This window comes from Rhamphochromis longiceps, linkage group LG8 (genome assembly GCF_057381845.1).
Source record: "Rhamphochromis longiceps isolate RC_006_pf linkage group LG8, R_longiceps_female_GT1.1, whole genome shotgun sequence".
NCBI classification, from domain to species: Eukaryota; Metazoa; Chordata; class Actinopteri; order Cichliformes; family Cichlidae; genus Rhamphochromis; species Rhamphochromis longiceps.
This window is the reverse complement of record NC_140564.1, coordinates 7,302,753-7,318,637: the sequence shown is the minus strand read 5'-3', so window position 1 is coordinate 7,318,637 and position 15,885 is coordinate 7,302,753. Positions and strand designations below refer to the sequence as shown.

General features: G+C 41.3%; 1 protein-coding gene across 5 annotated transcripts in view; it reads right to left on the bottom strand.

Annotated features, from left to right (window-relative positions):
- LOC146663025 (transmembrane protein 94-like) overlaps positions 1-15,885 on the bottom strand; it is a 39,903-nt gene that overhangs the window by 4,919 nt on the left and 19,099 nt on the right. For all 5 annotated transcript variants that reach the window (XM_085415611.1, XM_085415607.1, XM_085415608.1 and 2 more), the window contains 18 exons: positions 13,320-13,493; positions 12,996-13,217; positions 12,349-12,661; positions 11,247-11,420; positions 10,955-11,057; positions 10,636-10,844; positions 10,119-10,300; positions 9,585-9,717; positions 7,539-7,654; positions 7,334-7,433; positions 7,097-7,205; positions 6,424-6,613; positions 6,255-6,332; positions 6,062-6,147; positions 5,886-5,967; positions 4,831-5,000; positions 4,590-4,684; positions 1,520-1,613 (listed from right to left, as the gene is read on the bottom strand). In XM_085415611.1, coding sequence (XP_085271737.1) covers positions 1,520-1,613; positions 4,590-4,684; positions 4,831-5,000; positions 5,886-5,967; positions 6,062-6,147; positions 6,255-6,332; positions 6,424-6,613; positions 7,097-7,205; positions 7,334-7,433; positions 7,539-7,654; positions 9,585-9,717; positions 10,119-10,300; positions 10,636-10,844; positions 10,955-11,057; positions 11,247-11,420; positions 12,349-12,661; positions 12,996-13,217; positions 13,320-13,493 — 2,630 coding nt within the window. The remainder of the gene's footprint in view (positions 1-1,519; positions 1,614-4,589; positions 4,685-4,830; positions 5,001-5,885; positions 5,968-6,061; positions 6,148-6,254; positions 6,333-6,423; positions 6,614-7,096; positions 7,206-7,333; positions 7,434-7,538; positions 7,655-9,584; positions 9,718-10,118; positions 10,301-10,635; positions 10,845-10,954; positions 11,058-11,246; positions 11,421-12,348; positions 12,662-12,995; positions 13,218-13,319; positions 13,494-15,885) is intronic.

Sequence of the window (15,885 nt, the reverse complement as noted above, 5' to 3'; positions counted from 1 at the left end):
TTAGCTATTGCTTTGTGGTTTTCACCTTTTATTTATACAATAGTTCATTCAGTCACTATATAAGTGGAGCTGTCTCTCATTTGGGGAAGTCTGTTTGTTGAATTATGATATTTTGTACTTTTTTTGAGTATAATTTTGTTTAGTTAACCTCTTTTATGGCCCCACTTAATTATTAATATGGCTTGTTTCTGTCATTTAATTTTTGTAATAATTTTGTCTTTTTTGGAGGGTATAGTAAAACCTATTTCTTGAAGTGCATGTATGTTCTCATAGCCAGGTTTGCTCTGTACTGGGTGGCTCACTTCCTCATGTTCCTCAAACTTGGAAATGTTACAACTTTTTATATTCAACTGCTTTGTGGGCATCAATAAGTCTTTTTCTAAAGTCTAAATTGATTTTATTTCTTTCTGGCCTGATGCTTTCTCAAGTGACAGCTCAGACACTTTTTTCTACTGTATAAATAAGATAAATCCCAGTTTTAACTCGAAGCTTTGGTCATTTTAAAGTCAAAGCACATCATTGCACAGCAGTGGTTTGGGCTACGGCTCAATGGAAAAGGTCAATTTTTCAGAGGGATAATAATACTGACCCCAGGCATTTTTGGGTTTTTTTCTGAAATTATTCTTTCAATATGTGCAAATAAAAATATTTTGTGCTTTCTAAAGAAACCTAATGTATTTAGAAATGCTCGTTTGAAAATCTCTTCTGTTAAAAAAAAAAAAAAAAAAAAGTACTTGGGAAATTTTGACATCAACTTGAAATTTCGTAGTGGGAGTAATCATTTTGTTCTTATCTGTACGCAGAATAAGAACAAAAGCAATCTATAAAACACGGTGAAGACTGTAATGGTTTAGGTCTGCATGGCTCTTCAGTGGAGTTATGAACATGGAAATGTACAATTAGATTTTTATCCACCATCCACTACCACCTGGAAAGCAACTGATTGGCAATGGCTTCATTTTTTAGCATGACAATGGTCACAAATATGACACCGATGCTGTAAAAATAACAAGGTTTCTACACGTACCAAGATAGAAAATGTCTAAACTATTTGCTGCACATATACTTTCATAGCAAAAAATCTAAATGAAGCATGGATCAAGACTTTTGCACGGTACTGAGTTTTCTCTCAGGTGGTAACGTTGCAGCAACATAACCACAATGTTCAAAGTTTGATTCTAGCTTTGTGAGTGCAGTATGTCAACACAACATTGCATTCACTTTGAAAGTTGTCTTGCAATCTCATTAGTAAATATGTCTCTAAACATTGCTTAACATCTTTAACAGACAAACACATGAACTCCAGCACCAATCTGTTCATTTTAACCCTGTTGTAAGTACAGTATCTAAAGCTAAATGTACTGGTGTTTATACACTGCAATTTTCTAGTCTTACTGATCACTCAAAACAGGGCTGCTGAAATCTATTATAAAACCAGCGTTAATCTTAGTCCTTGATGTTTGCAAAGATGTTGATAAACACTGGGCTTTAACATTATCTAAAGAACATAATTACTTACACCACAGGTACAGTGACACACCACCAGGTATTGCTGAATGGGCTCTTTTTCCATAAAGGCTGCGAGCGATGGACATAGCTCAGGGAGATTACCACTGGTAAATGACAGAACAACAATAAGAAAAGTTCGATTTTAAAAAAGAAAACACAATCACTCATCTTTAACATGGGAGTTTTACTGATCATCTCGTGATTATCAAAACAATCTGTGTTCAAAATCCATCCATCCATCCATCTTCATCCGCTTTATCCGGGGCCGGGTCGCGGGGGCAGCAGCCTAAGCAAAGAAGCCCAGACCTCCCTCTCCCAGCCACCTCCTCCAGCTTATCCGGGGGAACACCAAGGCGTTCCCAGGCCAGCTGAGAGATATAATCTCTCCAGCGTGTCCTGGGTCTGCCCCGGGGCCTCCTCCCGGTGGGACATGCCTGGAACACCTCACCCATCCTTGTCAGATGCCCGAACCACCTCAGCTGGCTCCTTTCGATGTGGAGCAGCAGCAGCTCTACTCTGAGCCCCTCCCGGACGGCCGAACTTCTCACCCTATCTTTAAGGGACAGGCCCGCCACCCTTCGGAGGAAGCTCATTTCTGCCGCTTGTATCCGCGATCTCGTTCTTTCGGTCACTACCCACAGCTCGTGGCCATAGGTGAGGGTAGGGACGTAGATCGACCGGTAAATTGAGAGCTTCGCTTTTACACTCAGCTCCCTCTTCACCACGACGGACCGGTGCAGCGTCTGCATTACTGCAGCTGCAGCCCCAATCCGTCTGTCGATCTCCGGTTTCCTTCTCCCATCACTCACAAACAAGACCCCGAGATACTTGAACTCCTCCACTTGGGGCAGGAACTCATCCCCGACCCGGAGTGGGCACTCCACCCTTTTCCGGCTGAGAACCACGGCCTCAGATTTGGAGGTGCTGATCCTCATTCCCGCTGCTTCACACTCGGCTGCGAACCGTTCCAGTGCGAGCTGGAGGCCCTCACCCGATGAAGCCAACAGAACCACATCATCTGCAAAAATCAGAGATGAGATTCTGAGGCCACCAAAGCGAAAGCCCTCCGCCACTTGGCTGCGCCTAGAAATCCTGTCCATAAAAATTATGAACAGAACCGGAGACAAAGGGCAGCCCTGGCGGAGCCCATCACCCACCGGGAACGAGTCCGACTTATTGCCGGCAATGCGAACCAAGCTCTTGCAACGGTTGTATTGGGATCGAATGGCCCGTAGCAATGGGCCAGACACCCCATACATTTTGAACACACACCAAGTATGGGTGAGTTCAAAATGTTCATTTTTTTTTTTTCAAACTACCTCTCTGAAAATGGGCCACGTCCACATGTACATGGGTATTTTTGAAAACGCAGGATTTTCTATGTGTTTGCACCTTTCGTCCACATGTGTATGGTGTTTTTGATCACTGAAAACTAAGATTTCTAAAAAACTCCTGCCAGGGTGGAGGTTTTCAAAAACTCAGTTTTTGCGTTTGTGTGGACGAGGAAAACTGAGATTTAGTCATGCAACGTCAGAGGTGTGAGCCTCTTTTGACGTGACGTTATTGTTTACATGAGATTAATTTCTACAATTGCGGATATAGACAAAATACTATTGGTGTTAATCTATGTGCAGTTTTTACACACTTACATATACACACACACTTACTGTCCCTCCGTTTAGAAAGGCAGAGGCGTCAGAGTGAACTTCGCACATGGCTTATACATTCAACCAGTGTTGGGAAGGTTACATTTTAAAATGTATTCCACTACAGATTACAGATTACATGCCCCAAAATGTATTTTGTAACATATTCCGTTACGTTACTCAATGAGAGTAACATATTCAGAATACTTTGGATTACTTAATATATTATCATGCTTTAGAACTACATGAATGTACTATTGCTGTGATTTATTACTATCACTGAAGGTTACTCGCCATACCAATACCAACTAGATATTTAAATCTTAATATAAATGAGTAACAGTAGGTGGACATTAGGTAAGGCTGCACTTTTTGCAGCGATCTCGTATAGAAAACTATTCCGCGTGTATATAAAACAGGTCCGCGGCTTTGAACCGTAGTAAAGGGACCTCTGGCTAATACGGGCTTGTAGCTGAAAACTAGCTTTACTTTGTTGTCTGGGTCAACTTTGCAAGCGAGAGACAGAGAGAGGCGTTGAAAGACTGCTTCAACGGAACTTATTGTTTCGGAGGAAAACACGAACACAGTGTACAGTCGAGTCTTAACAGCTTACTTACAACTGGGCTCGTCAGGCACTCTTCTTGGCTGCAGTGGTTATTATTATATTTACATGCTCACAGACACATAACGGATATGACAGTCCATTCTCGCTGCAGCACGGACTACACTACCCATGAGGCTACATTCTTTAAGGCTATGCCTGTAACACTCTGCCTATTGCCTTCATTTTAAATACTTTTTTGAATAATAAAATTTTTTTTTTTTAAATTCCGTAAGTAGAGGTGACATGGGCCGTGAGATTGAGACACAGGCATTAGAGCCTCTTAATGGTTGTATTCTGAGTACCACCCTTTTAAACAGTAAATGTAATACAGTTACTCATATTTTGTATTTTAAATACGTAACGGTGGTACATGTAATCCGTTACTCCCCAACACTGCATAAAACACAGCCGCTTAATGTATGTATGCTGTATCCATTTTGTTCATTCCTAAGCTGTGAGTCTACACCAACCTGTCTTTAGTTATTAGCATTTGAAATGTTGAAGGCACCCCCCCAAGAAGACGGAGGGAAGCCCTATCCCTAGCAGAGCACAGTGTGGGTAAAAAAAAAAAAAAAAAAAAAAAAAAAGGGAAAAAAAAAAAAAGCAGTTTCAGGTGATTTGGGCAAACCTAAGCTCCGAGAACAGAATAAAAATTGTTTTATGGTCCCGCAAATTGACCAGAGGGAGGAAAGGGGTTTTCATTTACTAAAGACGCGCTCCAGTGGAATACTCTAAGATCCTGACTGCCGTTGTCATAGAGCTCACAAACTGCTTTAAGACATCATAAAAATCTAAAGGACACTTGTACATATCTATGAAGGCGCTCTTACCTGTGTGCAAGACAAGAAACCCTGCCATGATCTTCTGCGTCATCAGCAGACCGTTAGACAGTTCAAAGAACCACTGAGGTGCACTAGGTGAAACGCTGCAGATATATGGAAATATATTTGTTTTTAACATGTTGCTTACTTGTTCTTCATTATTGCTAATCTAACTGCATTGTAATTAATTTTAGCATTAAGTCTATGAGTGGAACAGCTATGGACTGTTGCAGGTTATTGTTACTCCTACCTCTTTGCAAATATATTACAGGAGGCAGTGGTGTTGTCTGAGGAGTTCAGGTTGCAGTGTGACAAACTGCTCAGGCAGACCGCTTGTAGGCTAAACCCAAAGGCCAACAGGTAGGCACACATAGTCAGGCCAAACTTCAACAGGAAACAGCCAAGGAAGTAGTTCTGAGTCTGGTTAAAGAGGTTGGCAAACAGACATACACAAATTCATCCAAGATTTCAGTAGCTGATCTGGTAATGTACCTGTTCCTTTTCAAATCACTTTATCAGCTAATGTTACAAAATAGCCATCAGATTCATGTATGGCTAATTGTATCTTGCTTGCCAAGGTTATTGCTAGTAAGACAGCAAATACTAGCCTAGCCTGCCAAATGACTTCAATAGTTAATGTGATCCTTCATATGAACTTACCCATAAATTCTAAAGTCAAATGACTGAACAAAACAAAGATTTATAACCACTTTCTTCAGTAGTACCGCAAAATATAGAATGGCTAGTTATTACTAGCTGTTGTAACTCTTTTATTCAGTGTGATTGTTTTTTAATGTTACTCTTAATTGATCTGTTATTGTATATTTTTCACATGTTCGTATGGGATATTGTATTTGTTTTAAATGTTATGTACATGTATTTTGACTTTAGTTGCCATGATGCCAGGTTTCTCTTGGAAATGAGATTTTTAATCTCAATGAGATTTTTTTACCTGGATAAATAAAGGACTAGTAAAATAAAAAATAAAAACCAAGCTATGCAACATGTATTTTGCAATAGTAGCTGCAACTTTGTTGTCATATGACTGATGCTGAGGAAAACAGTAGACGAAATAGTCCACCATTACAGTGCAGGACATTTTTGTGCATGTCTTGTAATTTGCCAGTTGTAACTGTTATGGTCGTGTCTATAATTAATTCTTTCTCTGAGGTTGAGCAGAGTTTCTTTAAGTAGATTTTATTAAGCATTCATTTGAGTGGATACAGGAAATAGATACACTGTGTGAACAATAAAAACCTGAATAATATCACATGAGTATACTCTATTTCTCATACTTGATACTACCTTCTTTGGGATTGCGTCCAGGTTCTTCCCTGTGGCAACTGTCATAACTGTACTATCAGGTGGCTTTCCCAAAAGTGACACACTGCCAACAGAGAACAAATTAGAACCAGTTTCTTCACGAAACAACAAAATAACAATGAATTATTAGTTTCTAGATATTTACAGTATGTATGTACCTTAGCAGAGGGCAGCTGAAGCATGACACCCAGAGGATGTCAGTGGTGTTCATGGGAGGAGGAAGTTGAGCTAAGCAGGCTAAGAACTGTAACACCAGAAGCACATCATGCAGTAAATTACACAGAAATAGGAAGATGTTTAATGCAGTGTAAACAGGCACATCTTCAGAATTTATGAATCTTCCCTTCTCACCTGGATGATAACCAGACTGAGTTGACACTGCAGCAGAAAGAGGAAGCACTTGCGAATGCCGTAGGTTGTGTGTCGTGCCTGCAACACATTCAGCCAAAGGCAGATACATTTATAAATGTAACATTACTCTTAGACTGATCGGGTACACAAGGGCCTGTGTGCATCTAACCTGTTCTATGAGTTTGACCATGCTCACACTCTCTCCTTGGTGGAAGGTAACAGAACAGCCCATGCTGTTGAGCTGTCCAGACAGCCTCAATGGAGACAGTCCTTCGACCTCTCCATTAAATCCTCCCCCAGTGGCATAGCCAAACGTCTCCCACAAACACTGAGATGGATACAAAGGGTCCAAAGCAATGCTGTAAAACAGAGGTCAGGTGGCGCGATTAAGTCTCAGCTTTGACTGGACAATTCAAAGAAACAGAGTACTGAAGCAATTACAAGCTCATTTTTTTGCTGATGAGTAAACCATCATCTCCAGCACACTGCAGCTGGAGTCTGATTAAGAGACTTGTCCATTCATTCTTCCAACTTTGCATTGGATTTCTAAAACTATAAGTCACTTGCTTAAAGGAGACCTGTTTTATTCTAGTTTGGCCAGGTGCAGTATACAGGATACACTGTGGCATGAAAGTGTTTTTGAATTAATCTGCAAATATTCCAAATGATTTATTATCTCTTTGGTAGTCCTTGTTCTGCTTTGCAGCCTCAGTTAGCCCCATATTAGAAAAAGAATTACTGTAGCTAACTGCAGTCAGTGACAGAGTTGTGACAACCTACTGCAGAGGCAGTTGATTCTATGTTATGATTGCGCATATTCATATATTTTATTATTAGCATACCTTAGGTCACTCTGAAGGAACAGGCGGCTATTGCGGAAATTGCCAGCGCTCCCCAGACAGCACGTAACCTCCCTGTTTTCCTGCATGATCGTGATCATCTCACACATGGCTGAAAGGAAGTGATACAGGCATGTGGATCGTTGGTTCACTTTTGATAAACTTTACTCAGAATACTAAGTAGTAATGTACTGGACATCTTGTACACAATATGGTACCCATATGTAAGATAAGACTTACTTTCAGGCGTACAGTCTGTGAAGAGTGGCACCAAAAGAGGCACATTATCAATGTTCTTCAAATGAGGACGAACCTGGTGGATCCCACGAGGTAACTTGGCCTTTACAAAATATATGGAAGCAATACATAAAACACAAGGCTGAGCAGACTTTGCTTTTGCCTCTGTGGGCTAGAACAGTAGTTTCACTGGTTAAGAGCAAATTACCCTGTTACAGTCCTCCAGGAAGCTGGGGACATCGCTATCTGTGGGCTGGAAACTGGCCAGGTCAGAGTGAGCTTCCTCTTCTGGTAGCAGGGGACCTTCTGCTTCATCCCGAGAATCTGTGTTACAGAAAAAATATAGTGTGGCTTCCTCTACACTTATTAAGAAGCATTACTGAAAAAAAACAAAAAAAACAACGAAAAACACCAAAAGATAAGATAAGATAGAACTTTATTAATCCCTCGGGTGGGTTCCTCTGGGAAATTCGACTTCCAAAAAAAAAAAAAAGTACAGCAACGACCGAAGTACATTTACTCATACACTCTTAAGATACACAGTATATTGCATACAGTATGTTGTATACAGCAGCGGTCCCCAACCTTTTTTGCGCCACGGACCGGTTTATGCCCGACAATATTTTCACGGACCGGCCTTTAAGGTGTCGCGGATAAATACAACAAAATAAAACTAGTACCGGTACCGAAAAAAAGAAGATTTATTCATAACACACGTGAAAAGACCCAGGAAAACGGAGTTAACGATAAAAACGATAAAAACGATAACAAACTAATGCTGAAAACCGATAAAAACCCTGAAAACTATACATTTCACACCTGAGCCTCAACTCTCGCGGCCCGGTACCAAACGACTCACGGACCGGTACCGGTCCGAGACCCGGGGGTTGAGGACCGCTGATATACAGTACTAAACTGATTTTTTGCTGAGAAGGAACCCAATACTTCGAGAAAGGAGACTGTAAGTGGTTTTATAGATATAACAGAGATACGGCTGGGCTGCCATAAATTGCTTTACCTCATAGGAAAACACGCATTGCCAGCTATTTTTCCCTCCCACTGAGTTAGGGAGGGGACATTTAGTGTGTATGTGGCAGAGTGTGAAGCACTGAGAATTAAAAGTAGCACCTCATGGTTCTCAGCCAGAAAAGGGTGGAGGACCCACTCTGGGTCAGGGATGAGTTGCTGACCCAGGTAGAGAAGTTTAATTATCTCAGGGTCTTGTTCACGAGTGAGGAAAGAGGGGAGCAGAGATTAACAGACAGACTAGTGCTTTAGCTGCAGTGATGCAGACACTACTGGTGCATCACGGTGAAGAGAGAGCAGAGTGGAAGTGCACAGCTCTTGATCTACCTTCATGAAGTGTTTGACAGTTTGGGTAATTGTGTTCTTTCAGATGTGGTTGTACATTTAGATATTAGTTGCTTTTTGCATTACCTCGTTCTGGGTGGATATTATGTTGTTGTATCCTGTTACGACAGTACCTAATAATTCTGTTTCTAGCGACATGAGAGACCTCACATTGGTTAATTGGAACGTAAAAGGTCTTGGACACGTGGTTAAGAAGGGTCATGTCCTTTCACACCTTAAATTTTTGGAAGAAGAAATTATCTTCCTCAAAGAAACGCATGCTAGTGCAGCTGAACAGCACAGGTTGAGAGCAAATTAGGTTTCTCAGGTTTTTCAGGCTCCATTTACTTATAAATCTAGAGGTGTGCCAATCCTCAGTTGTACAAATATTCTCTTTAGAGTGGAGGCCACAAAGTCTGATCCATATCATAGATACTTTTGGTTACTCTACCAAATGCTTTTCTAATTATTTATGCTCCTGATGTTGATGCTCTTTTTTTTTGAGTTTTGATATTATTCCTTCATCTAATTCCAACATTGCATTTGGAAGTAGAGTCAACTGTTATCTTGAGCCCATTCTTGACAGCCTACCCACTCCCAATCATTTTCCAGAACAGATTTTAAATGAGTTAATTAAATCAAAATATTTGGTGGATATTTGGAGATTTCCAATTATTCCAACTTTTGAAAGAGCCATGTTTTTTTCCCTTTTGAATATTTATTGTAAATAAGACAGAAATACTTCCTATTCGATTACTTGTTGGAATAATCAACAGTTTACTTGATTACTAAAATAATTGATAGCTGCTACACTATTAATGACTGAATATATAATCAGCCTTTAAAATTGTTCCCATTACTAATAACACGAATATTAACTCAAACTTGTCAGAAACACGGGTACCTTGGTTCAAATCCTCATGCAGGGAACCATGACTGGGGCTTGATGGAGCTCCATCACAGGGACCGTCTCCGTTTGGTGTCAGAGAGATATGACAGTTCCAGCCTGTCTCTAAACCCATCTTCTCTGCAAACACCTGCACAAATCCAAAGGAGCCGTCTCAAATTTATAGTAGATTATAGCAGTATACTAGACTATATATAGACACTACTATATAGTAGTATCCAGTATTTTAGTAGGTTTTTCCAAACAAATCTGAAAATTTTCTTCAGGTCATAAACTGTGACCTTGTGTGAGAGCACACCTGTCTAAAGTGAAACACGCAATGTCATTTGCTGTTAGACCCTCATCAAATCTTTTTAGATGACGGAGAACAGTAATTAGCAGTAATTAAATAAGTTACCACCTTTGTCCTATTTGTCTGTAAATGAGCAAAAACGTATAGATACTTATAGATAATAGAAATACTAAATAAATAAGTTAAAACTAAATAAGTAAGCTTTTAGTTGCAATGATTAAGAGCTTGACTGTACTCACCTTGCTGCGGAGCTCATCCTCCATGGAAAAGTAAACAAAGCGGATGCAAGCAGTGACGAGGGCATCAATGAGACGGACCGTGTCTAGCCTTGCCTGGAACTGGGATGACACCATTCCCATAAAGATCTGCCCGCTTAGGGCCTGAACACAGTCGTCACGCTCCACACCCTCACCTATACCTTCTGTGAGCACGACGGGAAAGAGGAAAGAGAGGGTAACTAAACAATGTAACATCTGTCTAAAGTCAGAGAAATCTCTTTATCCATACAATTTTGCAATTTACAGTCACTTCCAAGACATGTAGAATCAAAACTTACTAACTCACTTGTATGCAGTGATTGCCAAGTAAGTAAAAAGCATCTGTCCAAGTCATGGTCTTTGATAAACAAGTCAAACTACTGAACCTTGGATAACAGCAATTGAGCTTTGCAGTGACAACATATTTCCTTTAATTCTTGTACAGTTTTGTCTTGCTCAAATGCAAAACCACCCATTTCATCAGTGTCACAGTCCATACCATCTGAGCTCCAGCTGTTCCTGCAGGAGTTGTGTTTGATGGGAGTCGTGGAGGGCAACTCTAGTCCAGAAAACAGACAGGGACCAGGAGCCAGTTCCATACATTTCCCATTCAGCTGGCTAGACAGAGATACTTGCATGGGTTTATACGCAAAAGCTGAGCAGTAACCTGATAGACAGGCACGTTGGTAGAAGTCCAGGACCTTCTTTCTGTGACACAGGAACCAAAGGATGAAATGAAAACTTTCCAAATTCACTGTGTGCATTTGGAAAGTGTAACTATGTTGACTTCAAGCACAAACAAAAAGCCAAAGACAGACCTGTCTGAGCCTGAGAGGGGGTAGATATCAGTTCCATCCCAGAAGTCAGTGCAGGCCTCCAGGATAAGGTCAGCTGAACCATGTGACAGCATCTGGACATTATCTAACAGTGCATAAAAGCATTATCAAGAAAGAAAACAACAAAACATTATGGTACTGTTTGGCCAAAGGGAGGATTGGAGAGAAACATATACAGGAACATGGATTATGTGCAGGGAATAAAGAGATGGTGCTGAACATTTTATTAAAACTGCATCATAAAACCCAAAACAATAATAGTGTGCTGACTCACTGGATGAAGAGTCTCGTACGAACAGAGAGATGAGATGGGAGATGGGAGGCTGGCGTTTGGTGAAGTAATGAAGGCGGTGGGATGTGAACTCCTTGGTCTTCTCTCCAGATGGCAGCTGGTAGAGGGTCAAGTGGTTCTCCTGTTTAAACAACTCTCTCGCACCAGGGGTGAACCCTGACAAACAGACAAAAAGAAGAAAACAATGCTTCTGAATTGTTCTCTGATAGATTTTAATATCGCACTCAATCGATTCGGATGCAGTGATTTATTTAAAATTATATACCAGTGAATGAGAACATAACGTCTTGAGAAAGCTAATTTTTTGTAATTTAATTTGGTAAAGTAAAGTAAAACATATATTCTTTGTTCATTACGAGTAATGAACAAAGAATATATAATAATAGAATATATTATTTGTATAAAATCTCTCTTTTAACCCCTGTCGTGTAATATGTGCTTTTAATGCTTCTATTACTGCTGGGAGCACTTTGCACTTTACCTACATAATAATTTAGCCTACATAATCATACCACACACTCGTTACAAATTAAACACACAGATTCGACATTTGGATTTAGTGGTAAAATAAAAAATAAACCCTGGCTTGTCAGACACAGCAGGGTTAAATCAGTGGTTTTCATTTTTCCTGTTGGGTTGATAAAGGCATGTTGCTGTCGCATCATAGACTACTTGTTTCATTTGTAGAGATATGTTTACAACAATGCACTGCGGTCTGAATATTACTAGGCTATTAGGAGTGTTGCGTTTAACCATCTACATTATGCTGTAGAAATTTCAGTTTGAAATTTTTTTCCTCCCGTCTTACTCTGCATTTCTGGCTGGATCATTGACAGGGCCACTCAGAGGTTGCTTCTGGCCACATGTGGCCTGTAGGCCATTGCTTGAGTAGGCTGGGCGTAGAGGATCTGTAAAATCCTCTGTGCCACAGGATAACCATTGTTAAATAGGTTTATATCAGCATGTAACCTGTAACTTATACATTGTGTTAAATAGCGACCCACAGGCTGTTGGATATAACCAAAAGATTCAGGGAAGTCATTACTTGTTTAGTTTATATAAGAATCAGTTCTGACATGCTCACCTATAAGTCTGGAAAGCTCACAGAGCCCCCATGGAACATATACTGGCAGCACCGTGCCGTGGCTCTCCTGCAGAGCCAGGTTTGATAGATGGTCAGAGAAGCGACAGAGCTGCTTGGTGACACTGGCATTGCAGAGGTTTAGCATGATATTCAGGCCCAGTGGCTTTAGGGAGGGCAGGTGGCACTGCCAGGATTGGTCATCAAACTGGATGCTGGCAGGGTTCTGCTGGTCTTGTGACAGGCTCAGCATCTCCAGGTGGTAGTCACACACAAAGTCATCAGCCTCCACTTCAGGACAGCCCAGTGAAAAATCCTTGAGATAAGAGAAAAAAACCTGAAGCCACATACCAACTTCCTGAGTTCCTACACTTTACTTGTACTGTGCTGGTTAGTTCCCTGTCATTTTAAGTTATTTCTTATTGGTTAGCTTAAATATGTAGGCCATAGCAGCAGCAGTGAAAATTCAAACTGACAAAAACAAATTTTAATACAACATTTACATCTCAGATAACCCAAAATTTCAGTATTAATGGGACTTACTAACGTTTTCACCATCTGTTTTTAAAATTTTATGTATTAATTTTTTTTTTTTTTTTTTTTTTTTTTTTAAAGAGCTCTATATTAGAAATTTCAGTTGCAGTTTGTACCGGTGTCTGGGCATCCTCGCCTCCCTCAGTGTCATGGCTGAAGCTCACATTCGATCCAGAGTGGTGTTTAGTGCAAGTGGGTACAGGCTGGCAGTGCTGCTGAATCTGGAGAGTGTCAGATGAGAGTGCTGTTTCGTGCGACATCTCGCTGGGATCTGGCCCCACTCCCGGCTGAGGGGGGGGCTCTTTCTGCAGACAAAGCAGAGCCTCTGCCTCCTGGCCCTACCAGACAATAAAAGGTTTTCTTGTTTTTTGTTGTTTTTTTATTAAACTCTAAAATTAATTTTGGGGGGCTAAAAGCTTTGCCTAAGAGAACAAACAAACCTCTTCCCTGTCATCATCCATCTCCATTTGGCAGTATGAGTTAACAGACATGTTGTCTCTGAGGTCATCTTGACTGTTGTGTGATGGTTCCACTCGTCCACTAAAGAACAGCACAGTCTCCGGACTGGGATTTGGCCACGAAAGAATACCCTGCTTGTCCACACAACATAGAACCTGCACGCAAAACAAAAGTACAGATTATATAAACACACACTTACAGAACAAAAAGCTTCCTGAGAAAATAGCTTTCAGTGATAAGAAGAGTTCTAGGCTTTTTAACCTCTATAAAGCGCTGGCTCAGGGAAGCATTGTTTGGTCACTACTTTAGGAATTCCAAAACAGTTCCAAATATCCACACAGAAGAGTTACACACACACACACACTGTAGTATAGGACCCATGTGCCTAAATACGTACAATTTGAAATTGCATAAGGTCCACGTCCTCGAAAATATTTTAACAGTGCTGTGAGAAAGTATTTCACCCATTCATGATTTTGTATTGGTTTTTGCAATTTCATCACACTTACATGTTTCAGATCATCAACCAAGTTTAAATGTATTGGGCAAAGATAACCTAAGTTATTAAGGGAAAAAAGCTATCCAAACCTACCTAGTAATTGGTCTTAACTTAATAATAACTGGTTGTGCCATCCTTGGAAGCAATAACTATAATTATTGTATCCAAAAGATATTATTTAGAATCTGTTCATTATGTAGAGAGACAACACTGGTTCATCCCTTGCATTAGGTGGTTTTTTATGCTTGAATGATTCATAGGTCAGTGTTAATTGGCAAAAAACAAACAAACAAAAATATTCCTCTGAAAATGGTACAAGGACTGAAAAAGAAGAAAAAGTTTGAAAGACAATTTCTTCCCAATCGAGAAAGGTGGATGTTCAGGGTGAATCTATAATTATTGTGCATGTCTATTATGTCAGTGTACTCTATTTCCACCTTTATGGCAGCTCGGAGTGGTGCTTCAAATTTTGGTATCAATCTGATACCGTCACCAATTTGCAAAGTATATGTTCTAATATATTTCTAAAGGTGCTATTGACATAAAATTCTCACCAGATGTCAGTAACAACCCATCGAATCCCAACATCCACAATGACGGCGAAACAACTAGTAGCTCAGTGTTCCAACATTCGAAAGAAGGGACTGCTCTCACAGCTAGAGATTGACGAGGTACAACACAAATGCTACGGCAAGGAGGAGTCAGGACGCCAGGTCAGGGGGGAGATATCATCACCCCCACCCGAGATTGGGTACATAGCCCCAAGTGCGATAGGAGAAGGATCGTTGAGTGCGAGAGGAACTGACCTGAAAAATAGGATCATGGCCAAGCTTGAAACCTGGATCCCCCGTAGCCGGTTACCAAGATTACGTGAAGTACCCTCAGAAGGTCTGCTAGATGATGTTAATGCAGCACTACGGGCAATACCTACAACCACGATTACCGACACTAACAAGCTGATCTACAATACGGCAACAGTGATCAGTGAGATGCTTGGCTACAAGTTGAACAGCGACAAGGGGCAGTAACCTCCATGGAGAAGGAGGCTAGAGGGCAAGATCAAAGTAGCACGGAGGGAGGTTAGCCAACTAACGGAGTTGCAGAAAGGTGCGACAAATAAGGTGCCTAAGAAATACAGCAAGCTGTCCATACCTGAGGCCTTGGAAACTGCCAAGCAAAGACTCACAGCCTTGGCCAGCCGCTTGAGGAGGTACACCAGAGAGATAGAAGGCAGGAGAATAAACCAGCTGTTCTCCACAGAACCAGCAAAGGTGTACTCTCAGTGGCAAGGGAACAATAAGAGAACAGCACCACCAAGGCTGGAGACGGAGCAATACTGGAAGAGCATATGGGAGAAGGATGCAACCCATAACGGCAATGCTCAGTGGCTAGAGGATCTGAGGGCTGACCACAGTGACCTCCCTGAACAGGGTCCAGTAACCATCACAGTGGCAGATATCCAAGAAAGGGTCTCCAGTATGAAGAGTTGGACAGCACCAGGGCCCGACATGGTTCACGCCTACTGGCTGAAGAAGCTGACTGCACTCCACGAGCGTCTGGCAGCACAAATGAACCAGCTGCTAGTTAACGAGAGACACCCGGAATGGCTAACTGAAGGCCGGACGGTCCTGATCCCCAAGGACCCCAAGAAGGGACCGGTCCCCTCCAACTACCAACCAATAACCTGCCTCAGTACTACATGGAAGCTCCTGTCAGGCATCATATCGGCTAAGATGAACAGGCACATGGGTCAATACATGAGCGGGACACAGAAAGGGATTGGCAAGAATACCAGAGGCGCAAAACACCAGCTACTGGTATACAGAACAATCAGCCGAGACTGCAAGACCAGACTGACCAACCTGTGCACTGCCTGGATTGATTACAAGAAGGCCTTTGACTCAATGCCCCACAGCTGGATACTGGAATGCCTAGAATTGTACAAGATCAATGGGACCCTAAGAGCCTTCATCAGGAACTCAATGGGGATGTGGCGTACAACACTAGAGGCCAACTCCAAGCCCATAGCACAAGTCACCATCAAGTGC